Genomic DNA, 22208 nt, shown 5'->3' on the forward strand with positions numbered 1-22208 from the left:
CGCATGATAAGAATTTTCTCGTGACCTGCTGTTTCCTGTATCCACCATTTATTGTAATGGAAGTATTTCCCCACATTCAGTGCATGATAAGAATTCTCTCTTGTGACCTGCTGTTTCCTGTATTCACCATTTATTGTAATGGAAGTATTTCCCCACATTCAGTGCATGATAAGAATTCTCTCTTGTGACCTGCTGTTTCCTGTATTCACCATTTATTGTAATGGAAGTATTTCCCCACATTCAGTGCATGATAAGAATTCTCTCTTGTGACCTGCTGTTTCCTGTATTCACCATTTATTGTAATAGAAGTTTTTACAAACATTCAGTGCATGATAAGAATTCTCTCTTGTGACCTGCTGTTTCCTGTATTCACCATTTATTGTAATGGAAACGTTTCCCACAATCAGTGTATGATAAGAATTCTCTCTTGTGACCTGCTGTTTCCTGTATTCACCATTTATTGTAATGGAAACGTTTCCCACAATCAGTGTATGATAAGAATTCTCTCTTGTGACCTGCTGTTTCCTGTATTCACCATTTATTGTAATGGAAGTATTTCCCCACATTCAGTGTATGATAAGAATTCTCTCTTGTGACTTGCTGGCTCTTGTATTCACCATTTATTGTAATGGAAGTTTTTCCCCACATTCAGTGCATGATAAGAATTCTCTCTTGTGACCTGCTGTTTCCTGTATTCACCATTTATTGTGATGGAAACTTTTCACACATTCAGTGCATGATAAGAATTCTCACTTGTGACCTGCTGTTTCCTGTATTCACCATTTATTGTAATGGAAGATCTTCCAAACATTCAGTGTATGATAAGAATTCTCTCTTGTGACTTGCTGGCTCTTGTATTCACCATTTATTGTAATGGAAGTTTTTCCCCACATTCAGTGCATGATAAGAATTCTCTCTTGTGACCTGCTGTTTCCTGTATTCACCATTTATTGTAATGGAACCTTTTCCCACATTCAGTGCATGATAAGAATTCTCTCTTGTGACCTGCTGTTTCCTGTATTCACCATTTATTGTAATGGTAGTGTTTCCCCAAACTCAGTGTATGATAAGAATTCTCTCTTGTGACCTGCTGTTTCCTGTATTCACCATTTATTGTAATGGAAGTATTTCCCCACATTCAGTGTATGCTAAGAATTCTCTCTTGTGACCTGCTGTTTCCTGTATTCACCATTTATTGTGATGGAAGTATTTCCCCACATTCAGTGCATGATAAGAATTCTCTCTTGTGACCTGCTGTTTCCTGTATTCACCATTTATTGTAATGGAAGTATTTCCCCACATTCAGTGCATGATAAGAATTCTCTCTTGTGACCTGCTGTTTCCCGCATTCATCATGTATTGTGTCCATTGTTTTGGCTTGACCTGTAGGCTGCTGCCTATGACCTCACCCGCTCACTCATTCTCCTCCTCTTATTGGTAGATTCCATATTGGCAAGAATGACATCCTCACTGTCTATGACGGAGACGACCTGACGGCCAGGATTCTGGGGCAGTATATGGGGATTCAAAGGCACTTTAAGCTCTACACGTCCATGGCCGATGCCACCATCCAGTTCCAAACAGACCCGGGGAGCAGCGTCTTCGGCTACCATCAGGGATTTGTCATCCACTTCTTTGGTTTGTAAAGTTGGAATGTTGTTAATAGGCCCATTTGTATGGGGTTTTTTGGCACACCCGACTCTCACACAAGCATGCATGTATGTGCCGGCCCACCCACACGCACATCAATTCGTGAATGCAAACAGCTGTTGACTGGCCTTACATAGTCACACACAAAAAGTACATATGTGTATTTGTACTCACACTGACAATCATGCACAGCTGTAGTCACAAATACAAGCATACCAATGGATATAGCTCAATCTTCCTGCCTTTCCCAGCTCCAGAGAATGTGAAACTCTCAGTCAGTCTAAACCTCAGAGCCCAGAGTCATGACCACATGCCCCCGCATTAGCCTGCATGCAAGGACTTCCTTTGGATGAAATAACTCAGCATGTGTCCCTGTGTGTTGCTGGATAATCAAGGCCCCTGAGTCCTTGATCTGCAAAGTCAAGCCTTGAACTCCAACCAGACCGCCACGTAACCTCCTATAGATTCCACGGCCATGGCCTTCTGCGGCCTTGCTCCGTGCCTCTGGCAGTAAGGCTGTGGCAGTTCTATTACTTTCATGAATGCCACATGTCTTTTTAACCCTAGGCACGGATGCTTCTGTGTTGCATGAAAACATGGCGTGATCTTGAATCTCTTCTTGCCTTGCTAGAGGTTCCCAGAAACGACACGTGCCCGGATCTGCCAGAGATTCCAAACGGATGGAAAACCACGTCCCAGTCTGAGCTCATCCATGGGACGGTGGTGACCTATCAATGCTACCCAGGATATGAGGTCATAGGGGCAGAGCTTCTCATGTGCCAATGGGATCTGACGTGGAGCGGAGACTTGCCGTCGTGTCTGAGAGGTAGGTGGGGTATGTTTTTCTATAAACGTTGACTGATCCTGTAAATGTGGGGCCTGGGCCCACCGGGGCCAGAGGGCCGTGTGCACAACGCCAGCGCAGAAGGCCTTGCCAAGAGATCAATGGGAAACATGAAACTACAAGACCCAGGTTCCATGGGAAGAGCCAGGACTGGCTCAGGGTGTCATGCAAGACCTGGGGTCACGGGGAACAATGAATGTAGTGGGAAAAAAAGCAGTTGCCCTCATCCACGTCAGATGTCTTGATTTGGAGGTGAATTCTGCACAGAAAGAGCTTTGTAGTGAATAGAGAAAGGTGTGTAAATAATAAAGGGACGGGGGGTTTGCAATATTGTTTTTTGAACGATACTTTTCAAGTTATAACTTTCAAGACAGTCACCAGCACCAAGAAGGCCAGCAAGTGGCACCCCAGCATAGGTTAAGATATCACACCGTCTAACACATGCGTCAAGCTTAATTCATCACCTAGAAGAGTGGGTTCCATGTGTTAAAATCGCCGCAAAAATAACTGTGGTTACAAAATATTATGGCAAAAATGCAGTCGTTTTGCCGCCGCAATCCATATAAAGGATGCAGGGGACACCCCTGCTCCCATTAAATGGTATAACGGGATACACCTTTACCGGGTCAACCTACAGCATTTTTGCCGCAATTCTTTTTATAGGCGACATTTTTGCGGCGATTTTATCACTGCATACCGAAGAGTGGCAGCTGCATTACACTAGACAAAAGGTCTCTGTGATTGTTCAACATCTTTGAGTGAGGTCTACCCTGGTATCAATGACAGGTTTAAGTTGAACTTTGATGGGAGATTACAGGTGCATTGTAATTTTTCCTAGAACTATTGAAGCAAACAAATGAAGGTGTTACTCTAAAAACGTGCATAGGGGTTTGGGGGGGCGCTTAGTACTTGGACGAAGACTACAGATAATGCGGAGTTTGCGGTCTCTAAATGATTTCGACGCGTGGGCCTTTTCTACTTTCCATTTGAATCCTGAAATAGCATCTGTCAGGAATTATAGCTACTTAGAAGAGGGAACATGCTAATTGTCCCTGTGCGTGCATGGTCACGGCCACTGACAGCCTCCCAGTCCTTCCCTGCAGTTTAGCTCCTGCTACTGGGGCGCATAGTTAATCCTCAAGGCTGAGGCAGCTACACGTGCCTGATCCCACCCTGCCTGCTCTCATTATAGGCATCCCGTCCGCCTCGCGGGGACACTATGCATCCAGTCCTGGCCTAGCATTTCAAAGGTTCTCACGTGGTTTCCCCAAAGTAAATTACTTTATGGAAATGTACTTGGTGGAAATTACTTCGACAGTTTACAGCAACATGTATTTATTTGTGGGCTAAGGAGTTAAAGGGGGGTGAAAGAGGTTGGGGGAAGATTTTAGTGTAGGGGCGTTTGGGGGAAGGTTTTAGTGTAGGGAGAAGTAGGATTTGGCGAGACCCCCTCCCCCCATAAATGCATTTCGGTGTAAACACAAAGTAATTTACTTGGTGGAAATGACATGAAACCTCCCAAAGCCATTGAAATCTGGAGTTTTAGTCCATTATGTTCATTGATTTGAATCAAGGGGCTCATCTACAAAGATTTGCTCGGTGTGATCTCAGAGATGCTCTAGGTGTCCCCATATCTGCTCAGTGCAACTCATTGGGAACCAGACCCCATGACTTCGACAGCTACATGATCACCCGGGCCTGGATCCTGTTGCCCACGAGGATGTGGAGTTCTCAGAGAATCCTACCAGGAGGTTTCAGGCAGGGTGAATCTCTTATTGGGGGAAATGGAAAGAGGGGATTCTACCCAGTGGAATTGCCTAATGTGGATCTCTTCTTCCCCAGTGGGCTTTGGATGTCCTCTCTTGTATCATTTTTAGGCGTGTTCTTTGGAGAAGACCCTGCCCCCCACCACAGTGGCATCTGTAGAAATTATTGATAGGGGGCTAACCAGATGGCACAAATAAAGCAGGTGAGAGGGAGTGGTGTCACATCCAATAAGCGTCCAGTATATTGGCTTCTGACTAAAACATCACCTTTCAACCTTTGTGGTTGACTTCCTTATACTGAATACTGGGCTCAGGGCCCCCAAATCTCTATGGAAACTACAACTTGCCTCAGAATCTGAGGTCCTGGTCAGAAGACAACATTTCTCCAGCATCATTCCAGCATAAACATTTAGTGCACTAGGTGTTGGCTGCATGGCAAACATTGAAACTACAACAGAGGTGGGTGTGGTGAGTGGAGTCAGAGAGGCGAGAAGGGGGCGGTGTAGGTTCAGGTGTAGTGTAGCTTGCAATTTGCGTACCTATTCTGTATGGGAAATGCTTTCACTTCTACTGCTGAAGCACAGATGCCGCCTGTTCTGCACTGAACCTCCCTTTTCTGTTGGGGAGAGGGTACTTGGAATAATCCTGCCTCGGCAGAAATTAATAGTATCTTTTCTTAACCAGGCCCAGAGCACCTTTAAATATTTAGCTCACTTTGTATGTGCATATTGATTGTTATAACATATCTATAGTAGTTTGTCAGTAGCAGCGGGGGCCGACTAGAGCTAAAACAGAACTACATGTCAAATACGTTTTTTTCAGCCCCTTTTTAATCCTGGAAATATCCCAACAATCTGGAGGACTGGCTATGCAATCTGGCAATCTGGAGGACTGGCTATGCAATCTGGAGGACTGGCTAGCAATCTGGAGGACCGACTATGGGGACAAACCCACTGCTGCTTCGTCACACAATGTATATTTATCAAGAATGAAAGCTCTAGTGTCCTGGAAGGACTTGGATGCTCAACTCCCTGCTCTCCCCTCACTTCCTTCAGTATTCATGTGCAATCATTGTAGTTTCAGTGTCAGACTATAAAGGCAGGTTTATACATACAGGAATGCAATATGAGGTTAATTTATTTATTTTTATTTGATTGTTTTTTTACAACACGCCTAATACCATACCTGAGTTCGAAGCGCTGATCTGTGATTTGAACCTCTGTTGCTCTCCGTGGTCTTGCTTCCAAGACCAGCGCTATCCTCCGTTTAATGTCTCACATCTGACATGTGCTTATTTGAGATGTTTTTAATCTTCCAGCTGGGTTATACACGTGATAGTCACCCCAACGTGGTCGTTGTTTGATGAAGGCGTGCAGCTTGTCGTTGTGCTTGCAAGGGACAGCATACCATTACTGGGAAGACATCACTCATAGTTCAACCACCTAAGAGTATGCTCTCGACAATAGACTGCATGCTAATAACTAAAACTGACATCAGTCTTGGTTCAGTTTCAAACAATATAAAGACGGTGTCTAGCCGAAGAGACACTGCTCCCATCTCAACTTCAGATAGCAGGTTCCATGGGTTAATATCCCCGCAAAAATATCGCCATATAAAAATATTGCCATATTTTTGTGGTGCTATTAAGGCATGGAACCTGCGGGGGACACCCCTGCATTATTTTTAATGGAGTGGGGGACACTCCCGCAACTCCCGCTCCCAAAACCCCCAAAATTACCCCCCACCCAAAAATATTGCCTATGGCCATTCCAAACGAACGATATGGCGATATGTTTGGTGGGGATAATATTACCTGATACCAGATAGCATGCCATCTGTTTAACAGATGAGATATCACCCATAGGCAGAGAGTACAGGTGGAAAAGGGAGCACCTGCGCCCCTCAGTTCCTCAGCAATGTTGATTGGAAACTGACTTTGCCCCTGTTAACAGTTTTCCGTTTCTGACTGGACATCCTAAACAAGACTGTGCACAGTGTCGCTGTGGTTGGGGATGAAACACTATCGGCTTTAAAGACATGTACATGAACTGCACTGTTAGCATTGCCTCGATGTTCTGCACCAAATGATGCGGTGCGCCAAGAAAATGGGGTTCATTTTATCGAGGCTGACCTAGGGCGGCAACCTGTTTTGCATTGGTTAAGAATTTGGAGTAACCCACAAGCAACTTTGACCCAATTCTTAATCAGCGCATTGTGGAGAATAGATCTGCACTGGACATGCCCTGGTTTAAGCATGTCAAAAAAGGCCTTTTCAGAATAAATGCACTGCACCACTTTAAGCCCAACAATCTTTGAATAACCCGAGCAAGATACAATTGCTTACCCCCAGTGCAGCCACAGCCAGGTTGCCGGGTACAACCGCTGATAACTCACGGCTGTTGTGTGGTGCTGCTAACGAAGACCTGCTTCATTTCATCCTTCGCGCCTGGCATATGCCAATATTGGAGCTACTGCACTAATTCCTCTTCCTAGAAATAAGGGTTTTGCTCAATGTCATGTTTCTCCTTGATTACTTCTTGGTAATCTTCATTACTCCTAGCCCTATTCTTCCTCTTCCAAGTACTTATGTGTAAGGCACTTTGCCTCATACACAAGTACTGGGATGAGGTAGAGGGACATGGAGGTAATGCCTGGCTTGGTTACCTGTAATCTGCATTACTCAGAGTCCCACTCTTCATCTCTCCCTGTACGTACCTGTGAGGCAAGTTGCCTCATACGTAAACACTGGGACAAGGAAGAGGGACGTGGGGGTAATTCTGGGCCGAGGGGCTAATTTTGGGGGTTGGGTCAGGGATTGGGAGGGAGAGGGTACACGTGGGGGTTGGGGTGGGGCGAGGATTGTGCAATAAAGCCTAATGGTCATCAATGTCCAGGCTAAGCAGGCATAATATGTGTCATTAGTGGCTAGAGAAGCTTTTTGGTGCAGCAAGTCTAGTCATTTCTTAGTTTGGCTTGACTTTTTTTTTAACTGGGCCTCTCTTATACAGCAGTCCTGCTAAGTGTAATTACCTGGCTAGACAGGCATTTTATGGCTGCCAGTCTGGCCGTTTCTTGCTGTGGCATTGTATATTTTTGTGGACATCTATGATAAAATAACCATGATACGTGTTATTGCTTCAACTAGCATTTTGATGCAATCAGTCTAGGTATGTCTAAATGTGGCCTGGCATGCTCTACTGTAATATCTTATTACGTGTCTAGACTGGTCTACATTGTGCAGCCAGTTGGACACGTTTCCATTGTGACATGGCATTTTTTATAGCAAAGCATTACATTAATTAAAGCTGATGACGTACATGCATTGGATTTTTGGATTGGTGTTACCCTACAAAACAATTGCAAGTGCTCTGGCTTTTTATCCAATTTTTCTCAGAATGTGTGCTGTATAATGCATTAAAACGCATGTTTATATCTTTCTCCTGGTGCGGTGTGCGGCGTACCCCTGCAGCAGCACGTTTGTGCGTATTGCGCAAGCGTGGTAACTTAGGCCGGCCCTGCGTGTAACACGACCTGTGATTGTTTCCAAGCTGGGGGAGCTTCCCCCTCAGCATGGCTCGCAAGGTGGCCCCCACAGTTTGGGCTACGCCACTGCCCCACAGTGAGCAGCCTCAGGATCAGGGAGAGTGGTGGAGGCTCCCACCAGGTAGGAAGGATTTACAGCTGCTTCACTCTGAGCATCTGGGGAATACCACGAGGTCTCGCAGAGGATGAAAGGCAAATCTCCCAGCTAATGAGGCAGGCCTTGCTCTGTAATTGGCTTGATCTCCTTCCGCTCATACGTCACGCTCGCCTGTTCCCATGTCAGGTGTGACTAGCTCCTCCAGTCCTGAGTTCTTAGTTTACCCCCACTTTGCACTCTGGTATTTGCAGTCTTTCATTGGCCAGTAAAACAACAGAATAGATTTGAAATAGGAGGAGAACTAGAAAGGCAGGCAGGCTTGTTTCATATGACACGGGATACTCATACCCACGGGTTTGGGCGTATAATAAATGCAATAAATAAATAAATAAATGGGGACATAGAGAGTCATCGCATTTTCAGCTTAGCACTGGTTTATGATGCTTATTATCTCCCAATCACCTTTGTCACGGTGTTAATAACCAAAGTGCATTGCAGTTTGGTGGCATTTTGGATAGGTTGTGTCTAGTGAGATGGGAGATAAGTCCAGTTCCAGTTGGGCAAATGCCATCTTGCCACAAAAACCACCATGAGAGACCCACCACATTGGCACCTCTCTGGGCAGGCGCAGTAGAGAGGCAGGAGATGAAATGTGCCTGGATCTTGAGACACGCCCGAAGGACACAGGCTGGAAACCATTAGGCAAGGCTCCCAACCTGGCCCATGTCACATATAAGGAGCTCATCCAGTTCTATTTTCTGCTTTGAATTATGGGATTTGTAATATTGCATTTGCTAGGTTATGTTAAAAGCTTTTTGCATGCTGCGCCAGTCCCCAGGGTTGTTGTCTAACAATGAGGGAACCAAAAGTAAAATCACTGGAAGGCAATGAACAAAACCAGGACTGAATGTGTTACTCTTTTGGCCTGGAACCTCTTGAGAGGTCTGCTGGGGACCTGTGTGGCCACAGCCCACACTGCCCATGGATGCTTTTGGGTGACACACTTCCCCGCCGAAGGTTATCCCTGATTGCTGATCCAACTCTTCAATGTTGGTGTTGAGTGGCTCCTGCTCCTCCCCAGAGAAGTTCTTATCTGGCAGACACATGAAAGTTGGATCAGCTGTCTTGATGTTCCCATTCTGGTTTGGCACCCCCTGCCAAATACTGTAGCAACACCCATATCCACCCTCAGATGCTTCGTGAGTTGGTAGACAGGGACTTGACCGGTGCTCTGTTAAGGCTATTACCTTATTGGGTCGAAGACTGAAGATCCCATTTCTGGCATCATCTATCAAGATGGATGCCACAATCACAGATCACTCTAGACCACAATAGGGGTTCTATGTAAAATAATAAAAGAAGACTCTTAACATCCAGGGCACAGTCATAACTCTAGCCCACCTGAGGGAATATGGGCGTATGAACTGAAATGCTCGAGAGTCCACGCCAGGCTCCTCTCTTTTCTGCCCCCTACCCCAAAAAGTCACTTAAGTGTGGACATTCTAAGGGAGGTCCTGAATCCCTGTCTCATTCTCTTCCCTAATAGTATTAGCCCGGGTCCAGATGTGACCAAGTTCCTGGGTAAGCCTGGACAGTACAGGAAAGAGACCTCTCCCATGTGATGATGTCAGGTGAGGACAAAGGCAATGAATATGGCAAGGGAAATGTGCACAAAATCACACAGTGAATAACTTTGAATCAAACAACGTGCACACAGGAACCAAGACTCATATATACTAAAACCCAGGAGTGCAAATAGAGTGTGACAATAATACAAATATATGAAACGGGATGTGGGGTAAGCACTTAAAAACTCCTTATGAAAGCAAGGAAAGTCGGCAAGCTCCTTACCCACAATGCTATTACAGATACTGACAGCGCTAAGCCCACGTAGACGGCAAGCAACGACAGGATCTGTGAGCTAACACTCTTGATGGTATTGAATACGAGAACCTAAAAACAGTATTCACGAGGACGGGAAATACCACTTGAACGTCAGTAAATCCACGAACCCTGTTGATCAAGGCCATAACAGCAATGGGAGGATAACTAAATACATAAGACTCAAGACAAGGGGCAAGTAGGAATAGTGATTACAGAATAGTGAGGAAAACATAGGCATTCACACAGGAGCTGGCTACAACAGCACACTACACCTAATAATCAATGGAAAATAAATGCAGAAGTTCAAGGGAAAACATGGAATGGATTCCAAGAGAAAGTAAACAAGCAGGAGCAGGGAAAACAAAATTACAAAGGCAAACTTCTCCCACACATCCAAGGAAAAAAGGCAGGAAGCTAAATCTATAAAGAGGAAAGACTAAAGCACCAAGATTTACAGCAGCAAAGGACAACATCAAAGAAAAAGAGAACACAGGCAAACTGGGCTGCACCAAAGGGGAAAGCATTGAGAAAAGCTGCCTGCAAACAGAGGAATACAGAAAGGGAAATCTAGAGAGCAGAAATCAATTAAGCACATACATTCGAAATCCAGGGTTAAGGAACAAGAAATAGAAACTAGGAACTAGGCACAAAGCTAAGAACCAGGAACAAGGGACCAGTCACAAACAGAAACACTGCATCAATGACCAGCGCTGGACTAAAGCAAACTGAAGCTTTTAAGACTGCTTAACGAGCACACACCTCAGGTGTGCCGCTTGCTGCACCTGCAGCCACAGGTGTTGCCTATCCTCCACCCAACCTTATCCTGCAAAGGTGGAGATGAAGCAGTGGGCCAGGCATTCTGGGAAGCATAGTCATTTGATTAAAGAAGCATGCTGGCTGACAAAAACCTGGAATGGATCCGGAAGGGAAGTAACTTGGAAAATAAGGTTTTAGCGCTCCCAATTCATAACAGCACTGTAGCATACAGTTCGGAGTAAAAGTCCAGTAGAGAATAAACCCCAAATCATGCCCCCAAGTGGTGGGAACGGGAGCGAAGGGAGCGAGTCGTGACAGGTGAGGGCGGAAGCCTTCATCTTTCTGGACAACCGCCCTAGGTCAGAATTCTGCTCTCCAGTCTCCCTGTCCAGTCCCAACAGCATAGTGCGTATGGCAGCAAAACAACTCCTTAGGCATCTCCAATGTTTGCAGGAAGAGGTCTATGGGGGTCATTACAAGGTTGAAGGTAGCCATGGTGCTATTAGCGCGATGGCTACCCCCTTACCGCATACCGGGTCAGGGTTCCCTGAATGGGGAATTACTGGACCATTCCAACCTTGGAGGACCCGGTATTTCCCCATTCAGGGAACCCATCCCATTCCCATTCGAGACCCCATAGGGCTCAATGGGAAAGGGGAGCATGCTAACAACGGGCCCGTTAAAAACGGGCCCGTTGTTAGCATGCTGGTCCTTTAGCGGCTCCCACTAACGGCGCCTGGTAAAACCACCTGCCCTTTGCAGGACCCGCTGAAGGACCTCGTAATGCAGCGGTAAGGGGTTAACGGCACCGGCACCTTCACCGGTGCCATTAACCCCTTACCGCCAACCTTGTAATGACCCCCTATGTATTCTTCAGGTGCGTCAATCAGATATGAGTTCCCTAAACTGGGGAATTGCCCAGCTGTCATGTTCTATCTTGGGACCTGTCCTACCCTCTTCACTGCCATCCCAAAAGCTCCTTCCCCTACCCAGTTTTGCCTCTTCCCTTTCAGATCGGGGTCTCATCCACATCTCAGTTCCACCTTTCCAGGGTACCGACATTCCTGGCTCGTCATTTTCTTCTTCTTTTCCTTTACCACCTATTGTCTTTACCTTGAATTACCTTCCTTTCCTGCCCTTGCCTTCTTCCTCTTCCTGCTGTAGTATCAGCCTCTGCACTTTTATAACCTCTTCCTTTTTGGATTCACCCCCTTCCTTGACTACTCCCTGTGAGGAATTCGACCATCCGCATGGTGGGTGTGCGCTCGCCTCGGCTTTTTAAAAACATTTTTGTTAATGAAATTGAATGATGGTAGATTAACCCCTGGAAAAAGTGTGGGGCTAATCCGCACACATTTTCCTATGCTCACTGCACGACATGCACATAGACCTGTGCACCCTGGGTGGACACAGCTTACAGAGGCAGTCCCCCCTTTCATATTTAGTTGGGATATGACATGTGGAGTGCACAATGCATCTCCAGAAGAGGGAGGGGCTAACCTTCCCCCTGCCATGGCCAGGCTAATTAACTAACTAAGGCTACATGGATCCACCCTGTCCATTTGTTGTGCCCTGTAACTGGTGGCAGCATTTGCATACTAATCAGAGTTTAATTCAAACCGGCCCTCATGTGGCCTGGCTGCAGAGGCTAACAAAGAAGACAGGAAACCCCCACACCCTTTGACATGCAACTGTATCAACCTGATACCAGCTCCCACACTCAGTATCAATTGATAGTGAAATGTCATGTCTGGGAATGCATGTTTACAGTAGTCATCCCTGCAGGTAGACCCCTTTCAGAAGATACGAGTATGTGATTTGACGGAACCATAAAGTCTGGTGTTGCCGCAGCTTCAAGGGAGACCTGCCCCTTTAATCAGGAACCACAGAGAGCTCCATTAAGCAGAGACACCCTTTGATCCACAGCAGACCGGCAGATGGGTGGGACTTAATATTACATGTTCTCACCCCTTTCCCTTTTCTGCTGCAAAGCACTCTGGTTATGACCTCAAGCATACAGGAGATTGTTGGACTGGACCCAGGATCGGTGCATTATGGTAGCCTTAGCCTACATCAATCCCTGTGGCCCATTTGGCTTTAAAAGAGGGCTGAGCCCCTCTTTTGGCAGATCATCTGAAGACTTTGCAAGGAATAGCAAGAAGAACTCATCATTGCACCCTGGCCACCAGTGAAGGAAGGTCAGGACTTCCAAGAGGGAGGCAGGATCTCACCCCTAAACATCTCCCAGGGAACAGAGGGAGATACAGAATCCAGAGGACCCTCCAGCAGCTCCAGAACTGTTACCCAGCCAGCACACAGGCTAGGCTATGCAGCAAGCTTCCTAGGTGGGACGTGCCAGAGAGTCTGTGAACCAAGCCAAGGACAAGGCAGCTGCCTGCAACACTCTCCTCAGCTTTGGGCCGTCCGCCTTAAAGGACGGCACAAGCCCAGTGAATAAACTAGGAGGAGTGCATTGACAAACATCTACCAATGTCTACCTTACAGGACATTTTTGAGACAGTTCAGCCCCTTGATCTGCAACTGACTGCACCGCTGGCGGGGTTACTCGGCAGTCACTAAAGCTGTCTGAGGCACCTCAACCAGTACTTCAGAACTGCCAACCATCATTGAGACAATTTGTGACTCTAAGCCGCCATGAAGGCCAGCCTGCAGCCATCCGTCCAGCTGTGCTCGCTGAACTGCCAGCCAACTGATATCCGCAGCTGTCTGCCATCTTGAACTCTGTTGCAGAAGCTGCAGAGCACCCTGAAACCGACTCGAACCTTGTCGAGCACCAAGAACACCTACAATGCAAGGTAAATTGTGTTTCTGTCCCTCTGGTTCTTCTCCGAAGGGCCCTACAGACATTTTATGACCTATTGCTCGCATTGTGCTGAAAGCAAGTATGCTTGAACTGTTGTGACTCTTTACTATACCTACTACCCTCCTGTCAGTATCCAGAGTGCATTCCTTTTCTTTCTTTGAAACTGTCTGTCCTCTGCATTCCTATATAGGGTGGGTTGTAGTTTGTAGTGTGCTAGACCTGTCTGTTGTGATAATAATAAAGTAGATATGTTTATACAACCTTGACTGGACAGTGCCTTTTATCATTGGGTAATAATTGTATTTTCACTTTGTTGCACCTAACCAACGGATCCACGCCCTTACCCGAGATAAGCCTGCCGTTCCGTCCACGTTACCAAACTTGGACAGAGAAGTTTATAATTTGCGTATTTGCAATCTGTTCGTATCCCTTCTGGTGTACTAGAAGTGTGGGGCTGGTTGATGGTTTAGAAACCTATATTCATCCCTGGACCACTTGTGCCCCAGAAGTAGACTCATCACAATCCTCCCCTCTTTTTTCCACCTGACATTGCTCCATCTGCTTCTTGAATCAGTCTCTCTCCTTCTGACCTTTCCAACCCCCCCTCTAAAATAGCTCTCTGTCCTCTTTCTTCTATTTTTTCCCAACCTCCTCCAATGATTCTCCAACCTCCTCCAATCAGTCTTCAGTCTCCTACTTCTGATCTTTTCTAACCCCTTCCAATAGTTTTCCCACCTTATTCTGCTGATCTGCCTTAGCCTTCTCCAGCAATTTTCCTCCCTGTTCCAAAAAATCTTCAACCTCTTCGTTCCAAGCTTTCCTCTCCTCCTACAGGTCTCTCCCAAAATCCTCTAATGCCTTCTCCCACTCTGGCTCCTCACCCTTGCCCCATCACTGCACTCTGCTTCTCCAGCCTCCTCCTGTATCTGCTTCCTTCCTTCACCCGCTCCCCAACTCCTTCCAAACGATGTCCTTCCTCTGCTCCAACAAACCATAAACTGCCTTCAGCTGTGGTCCCTTTTTCGTAGTGTCCCGGCTACTCCTTTGGACTGGCTCTCTGGTTGATTACATGCACCAGTCGTTTGTGGGGAGGGCTAGGCTCTGATTGGTCGCCTTCCATTGACTTCCCCTGATGTGGGTCTAGCTAGAGAGTGTCTATAATGTGTGGGGCGGGCATCTTGAACTTTACTAAGCTGCCCTGTACCACTCTGCCTGCTAGCTTTCTGCATTTGTTCCTTTTGAAGTGGAGGGGTGAGCCAGCCTTGAATTGTGTGTGGTGCGGGTATTTTACGTAAGGGGCCATCACCCTGGGTGCTTAAGGAATCAGACACAGAGATGAACTTGCCCGTTCCCTGAGTTTTTGGCATTCTCAGACTCCAGAAATCTTTCACGGGGTCCATGACATTTGAAATGCAACAAAGGATGCCTCTCGGCTGAAAAAAAAAAGTCTTTTTCGGCCGAACGCAACCTTTACGGGCATTGGCCCAAGATTGGTTTCAGAGGTGACACTTATTATTGAAGCCAGAGTTAAAATCATCCAATGTGGTTTTCTATTTAATTTATCTCCAGAGAACAGATCACAAAAACCGGAACGATCACTACAGAAATTGGCAATTCCTGTTAGCCACAGCCAAAACTAGCTCATAATCAAGCTTACGCTGTTTTTGAAGAAATACGTGGGACAAATTTCAATTTTATCCAACGGACCAAAATGAGTGTAAAACGTGTGGGCCTTGAAAACGACCGGTGGTCGAATTACGTGTCGGCTGTTCACAATCTGAAGAATTAAAAACATTCATTGCTTTATCATTGGAGTCAGTTTAGTGATATTAAATTTGTATCAGTGTACTTTTTCAACTTTTAGTGGTTTGAGCACGAGACACCTTCCCGAACCCACATCTTGCTGAATAGTTATACTACACTGTTAACACCCTACTCGTTTATTGCAATTACATCTGTTTTATGCTGCAAATTGAGTCAGACCATCTGCTATACAGTAGTACAGCCTGAGTGTTCGGCGTCGCTACCAAATCATGAACCTGCTGTTCTTTGCAAACGCCTTGCTTGAGATCAGTTTCAGATTTATGTATGCTGGGTAATCAAAGTACTTTAAAAAGACCACCTTTTGCCTTCCCTAAATCTCTGTGGACTTACAGCTCACGTCCCGGTCTCAGACATATTGCAAGTCGTAGCTGTTTAATGCCCCATGTGGGATGTGATGCCAGTCTCAGGGCAATGCCACCTTCCTCAGCAGAGAGCCGCTGCACCCTCCCCTCATCCAAGCAGTTATGACCAGGGTGCAAAAAGTCTTATGGCGACTCTTGACTCAGCCATGACACAGGGTGCCTACATACGTCCAGGTATCAGCCTTCCTCCAGCTTCTGATCTCTTTCCTGTCCCAGTGCCCAATGTGTGGGTTGGCTACATAAGCATGCACAAATATGTCACCCACCTGCAAGTCATCCAGACAAATGCATCCAGTTTTATAGCATTGAAGAACTTTTGGGAACGAGTGCCCCCACCCCAGTAGCACTTCGCGGCTCCCTGTGAGGGCCTGGGTGTGCTCCAAGACCTTGTCTGGCTCACCCACAAGAGCAACAACTGAAACTCAAATTCCCCAGCAGAAAATGATAACCCTACTCCCTTAGATGACCCCCGCCTCCTCTGGTCCACAAACAAGAAGCAATTGCACCTGCCCAGAGCAGACTGCAACTCCACAGACTGACAGTGCTTCACAGCACAGGTACTGCCCTGACGGAGGCAACTGGCCAAAACCCAGAAACAAGCTGGAAACACACCTCTTCCACACCAGCTAAGTGCTCCCCGAACAGGTCTTGAGGTGGACTGGGTGCAGCTAGGACTCGGCCCTGACTGTCTCCAAAGTTCGCACTTAAGCCAGGATTCTGCTGCTGCTCCAGGAACTGACTTCCACACCCTAGTTTGCTTAATTAAGGGGGAAAAGTACGAGTGGCAATACTGCTCTTCTCCAATAGATGTCACCAGCGTCCATGTTTGGACTCACATCATCAGCTACAGACATTTCAAATTCGATTTTTTTTTTCTGACACTGAAGGGAAAGTATAATAAAGAGAAAACGTTTGCTTTTTTGCGACATATATTGACTTCTGGCTATTAGAATGATGTCATAAAATTAATACATAAGAATCAAATATTTTGCACACAATGCTTGAGATGCACGTGCATTTAGCTTATTTTCATTCAATTTAGATTTGATATTGGACTATATATTATTTATTTTATTTAAATATTTTATTTATGTTTGCATTTATTGCAGTGCACAAAACCCTCAGACATCTAGGCGCTAGTTACAGTAAGTGCAAAGTTCCATTCCTCAAGTGCAAGACCACGCATAGAGGTTACCACATACCAGTGGATCTGGAAAGCATAGTCTGGCAGAGCCACGCCTCATGGCACATGGGCTACTGCAGGTGTACAGATACGCAAGACAGACAAAATTAGAGTATGTGCACAGTCTGGCAAAGCCACACCTCATGATACGGGGTGCTACATCAGGTATACAGATATGCAAAAGAGCAAAATCAGACTAGGCGCAGAGTCTGGCAAAGCCACGCCTCATGATTCGGGGGGCTACATCAGGTATACAGATATGCAAAAGAGCAAAATTCGAGTGGGCGCATAGTCTGGCAAAGCCGCACCTCATGATTCCGGGGGCTACATCAGGTATACAGATATGCAAAAGGGCAAAATCAGAGTAGGCGCAGAGTCTGGCAAAGCCACACCTCATGATACAGGGCTACATCAGGTATACAGATACGCAAAAGGGCAAAATCAGAGTAGGCGCAGAGTCTGGCAAAGCCACGCCTCATGATACAGGGTGCTACATCAGGTACACAGATACGCAAAAGAGCAAAACCAGACTAGGCGCAGAGTCTGGCAAAGCCACACCTCATGATACGGGGGCTACATCAGGTACACAGATACGCAAAAGGGCAAAATCAGAGTAGGCGCACAGTCTGGCAAAGCCACGCCTCATGATACAGGGTGCTACATCAGGTACACAGATACGCAAAAGAGCAAAATCGGACTAGGCGCAGAGTCTGGCAAAGCCACACCTCATGATACGGGGGGCTACATCAGGTATACAGATATGCAAAAGAGCAAAATTCAAGTGGGCGCATAGTCTGGCAAAGCCACACCTCATGATACGGGGCTACATCAGGTATACAGATACGCAAAAGGGCAAAATCAGAGTAGGCGCACAGTCTGGTAAAGCCACGCCTCATGATACAGGGTGCTACATCAGGTACACAGATACGCAAAAGAGCAAAATCAGACTAGGCGCAGAGTCTGGCAAAGCCACGCCTCATGATTCGGGGGGCTACATCAGGTATACAGATATGCAAAAGAGCAAAATTCGATTGGGCGCATAGTCTGGCAAAGCCACACCTCATGATACGGGGCAACATCAGGTATACAGATACGCAAAAGGGCAAAATCAGAGTAGGCGCAGAGTCTGGCAAAGCCACGCCTCATGGTACGGGGCTACATCAGGTATACAGATATGCAAAGGGGCAAAATCAGAGTAGGCGCAGAGTCTGGCAAAGCCACGCCTCATGGTACGGGGCTACATCAGGTATACAGATATGCAAAGGGGCAAAACCAGAGTAGGCGCAGAGTCTGGCGAAGCCACGCCTCATATTAGAGGGGGCTACATCGTGTATAAAGATACGCAAAAAGACAAAAATGAGACAGGCCCTACCCACAGGTCTATTTCAGCGCATAGTGGTGCTGCAAAGGACCCAAAGGGGAAAGGAAACAGTAATATCATGACAAGTATAGATACACTAACATACCAAGTCAAATTAGGTGGGTTACAGATAGGATACATTGCAAATACAGCACAGGGCGGATGAGTCAAATGCAGTTGTTGCAAACAAGTTAATTGCAGATACAACACAAGGCACAAGTCAGTTGTAGAGTATTGCCTGGCACGTGGCTCACCCAACGCATGCTGGGAAAGCCTGACCGCATGGATTGGGGGGGGGCTACATCAGTTGCGCAAGATGCACGCAGCCTAATTCAATAAAGAATGGACTAGTTTAGGAGGTCATTTGGTGCCGGAAGGTTGTGAAGGTTCAGTATGTGCAAGGATGAGTGCAATCCTTGCAGTTTGGGCGCCTGTCGCTAATGGAGATCTGGAAGGGTAGTGTAAGCGGCAGTTGGTAGCGGTGGTATGTGAAGACAGGTGCAATTCACTGCATGCCACGCGGTACAAAATGGAGGCACATTTTGGTTAGAGACGGGATGGTGCGGGCCTGGGATTAGTTAGTTTCCGGATGACGTTTAGGCCAGAGCCGTAAAAAGGGGGTCGGGGAGTCACAGATATTTCGGGACAGAGACAGTGCAGGAATAATAGAATTAACACAACTTTCAAAGTAGATGTTGCTCCCTTTCATTGCGGCCATGCTGACGGCATCTGTTACGATAGGTTATTTATAACGCGCTTAATACCCAGAGGTTTCTAAGCGCAGACCAGGGATGGAAGATGGAAACTGTGTTGCGCCGTGTTGTCTTGCTTCCAAGGCGAGCACGTTGCCCCTGTGCTATCCTCCCAGACACTTGTTAGGCCGCTCTTTCAGCTACTCAGGCTCCACGTCCTTTAAAGATGTCTTGGCCTTTTTTTGATATTCTGAGGCCACACTGGACTCTTCTTAGGCCCCATTCCCCAAATATTGTTCCCGGATGCATTAGCCCCCCCCCCCTCGATTTCCTATCCCACTTAAAGCACTGTCCTCGAGAAAATTCAGCTTGCAAGGCTGCAATATTCACGATTTCTCATTCATGCAGCCGGCGTGGCACACAGTGGGCAGATGTCCTTTGGGGTAAAAAGAGAAAAGCCCATCTGAACTGGTAACTGAACAGCACCCCTTTTTTTCGGGCACATTGGGAAGGGAGTTCATTTGACCAAGGTGCACAATGGACTGGATGATGTTCCTCAGGCGTACCCGCCGCATATGGGCACTAAGTAGCCTTCCTGAGCCTAAGTCTAAATCAGTAGGTCTCTCGCAACCAATGGACTTGCTCACTGCTGGCAAACAGGTCACAAAATAACACTGGATACATGAAATCAGGCTGGATGTACAACATGGGTAGCAGGTAATAATGTCCCCATACATAATGTCGCCGGGAAAAGCCATTGGCGACATTATATATAATGGCATGATGTATGGGGACGGGTTGCAGGGATTTCCCCTGCTCCCCATGTAATAAAAAAAAGCAGCGACTTTTTTGTCTGGAGGCATTTTTGCAGGGACATTATTACATGGAACCTGCACATGGCCGCAGGCAGCTTTCAGTAGTACTGGCACATCTTGATGGCATGTATTCTATTGTAGCGCCTAGCGTTCCCCTCAGATACACATGGGCACATAAGCCGCAGTCACCCCGAAACCTAGCAAACTGGTCCCAGGCCGTAAGAGACCATGATCAGTGCCAGTGCCCTGTACGAGAGTTGTATGCCCCCATCCCCAACATTCTGACAGCACTGGACCTCAGGTGTGGCCTGAGTCGAAGGGCTATCAGACGTGTCCTGGGTCTCTCACTAATCGCGCCAACAAATGCAAAACAGCAGGGGGCTCAGCTCTGTTGTTCAGCTGGGCGGAGCCCCCCGCTGTTCTGTAATAGGGTGTGGGCCAGACCGATACTGAAGTAACCTCCAGCTCAGTGGGGGTCATTACAACACTGCCGGTATTCATTTTTCCGGCGCCCATAAATGGGCAATTACTGGGTCATTACGGCCTTGCCGGACCCTGTATTTGGCCATTCCTGGGCGCCGGAAAAATTCTTCCCCATTCCCATTGAGCCCTATCGGGCCCATTCCCAATAGGGCTCAATGGGAATGGGGAAGCCAGATGCAGAGGCACCGTTATCAACGGTGCCTGTGCATCCGAAATGCTCTGTTCGCGGGTGCCTGTACAACCACCAGGCCAGTCATGGCGGCCGTATTGGCACCCGCGAGCAGAACTCGTAGTTTGCCGGTCCGGGAACTATGGTACCAGCATGCTTCCTGGTACCATAGTTCCCGGACTGGCAAACTTATAATGAGGCCCAGTGTCATGTAAACTTAAGTTAAGTTTACATGACACTGAGCTGGAGTCCAGGCGCCCTTTATTTGCTGCACCGGGTGGGCGCCCTTGTGCGGCCGCACCCCCTGAGTGCACCTTGAGCCGGCGCTGACCATGATAGAGGACACCCCTGGCATTCCCAACATAGGACACACCTCAGACTTGCACTGAGACTGCAGTCTAATGGTAGCAGCCTTTCCATAGAGCTTTGCGCTCGTAGGCAAAGGCGAAAGCGCTTCACAGTGATACCAGTAGCAGATGTACTCTATACGAGTGCCAGTAACATAGCCTAACTTTGCAAATGCACCCGTATTTATTTATTTATTTATTTGTTTTGACATTTGTATAGTGCGCCTAACCCGGAGGCATCTGGGCGCTGGTTACATAAGAAGGTTGGTTGCCTTAGTTATTAGTTAGAGTATTGTGTTACTGATGTTGTGTTGTGAGGAGTGCCATGAGGAGTGGTGCCTCCCTCTGCAGGGAGGGTATTACCACATGGCCATCTCTTTGGCCATGTGACCTCCATTTTGAAAACACTGAAAGGTGCAATTTAGTGTATAGATCTTCTGCATAGTTCTCAAAGTCTGGCACGTGACTTAACAAATGTATCTTGGCAAGACACTGGTGGTGTTCAGTGCCCCCAGGAAAGGTTGTTTGGGAGCAATTCCTTCCGTTTAGAGAATAGGCTTTAGCAAACTTTTCACCGCAAATGTGGAATAGTGGCCCAACAGATTGGTTGTCTCAAGAAAGTGCCCTGCTGGGCTTTACAAGTATTTTGTAGGCGAGTACAAAAAATATTTGAACTCTAAAACTTATATATGTGTGTGGGTGTGTGTGTGTGTGCACCTAATGGAGACCCACCCTAGAGTTCCCCTTCAGATCGGGCAGTGTTAATAGAAGACTCTGCTGCCTGGGCATTGCTCTTCTCATGCCTCGGATCCCACTTATTTCTTGAGCTGTGGGGGCCTGAGGGTAGCAGTGGGGCAGGCTCCTACAGTTTCTGCACCTTTTCTAGGTTTGTTGGGAATATGTGCCTGTAATTAGGTATATTTTAGTTTTGGGAGGATAGCTCAGGGGCAACGTGCTCGCCTTGAAAGCAAGACGACACGGAGTACCACAGGTCCGCGCTTACAAACCTCTGGGTATTAAGCGTGTTATAAATACCCAATCATATCATACCAGCCCAACTGCCTATTCATCATGGCATTTTTAAAGGAGGTGCGGGTTTAGAGTATTTTTTTTTTATTGTTGAGGGTAGGGGAGTAGAAGGCAGGTTGGGGGTGCTTGCCCCTCCCCCCGTAAAAAATACCATGACATAGGAGGGGAAACTGACACAATTAGTTGGTCTCCTATGAGCTGCACCACATCCTGTAATTGGGGAGGAGAGCTGGCAGGAGCGCCACTTACCTGCAGGGGTGGTTTTCATGTGAACTGAACCTCTACCCACTGGCACAGCCCCGTATTCAGGGACGCCATTTAGGGGTCGCCTGAGGTGTCCCTTGCGACCTCTGTGGTCTCCTTTGTGACCTCTACCTTTTTCTTTTTGTAATGCAAGCTCCTGGGCTGTGGCCAGCACCATGTGGCTCTTTACTTCTGGAGTGGCTGGCTTTCTTGTTCAGGTCCCTTAAAAAAAGAAGAAAAATAAGAACAGGAGTGCCACAAGTCTAACACTTTCAGCACTGACCCTAAATAAGAAAGAATAGGAGTACCAAATAATGTGTCTTTCTGGAATTCTACA

The 22208-nt window shown here is 46.9% G+C and overlaps 1 protein-coding gene across 3 annotated transcripts in view; it reads left to right on the forward strand.

Moving 5' to 3' along the window:
• The window catches only part of SEZ6 (seizure related 6 homolog), a 1141307-nt gene that overhangs the window by 1038575 nt on the left and 80524 nt on the right, over window positions 1–22208 (forward strand). For all 3 annotated transcript variants that reach the window (XR_011274646.1, XM_069615298.1, XM_069615299.1), the window contains exons 10-11: window positions 1442–1638; window positions 2282–2476. Coding sequence is in view for 2 of the 3 variants with exons in the window: in XM_069615298.1 (XP_069471399.1) it covers window positions 1442–1638; window positions 2282–2476 (392 nt within the window). In the remaining variant the exon portion in view is untranslated. The remainder of the gene's footprint in view (window positions 1–1441; window positions 1639–2281; window positions 2477–22208) is intronic.

The sequence above is a fragment of the Ambystoma mexicanum genome, chromosome 9 (assembly GCF_040938575.1).
Source record: "Ambystoma mexicanum isolate Mex_15411 chromosome 9, UKY_AmexF1_1, whole genome shotgun sequence".
NCBI classification, from domain to species: Eukaryota; Metazoa; Chordata; class Amphibia; order Caudata; family Ambystomatidae; genus Ambystoma; species Ambystoma mexicanum.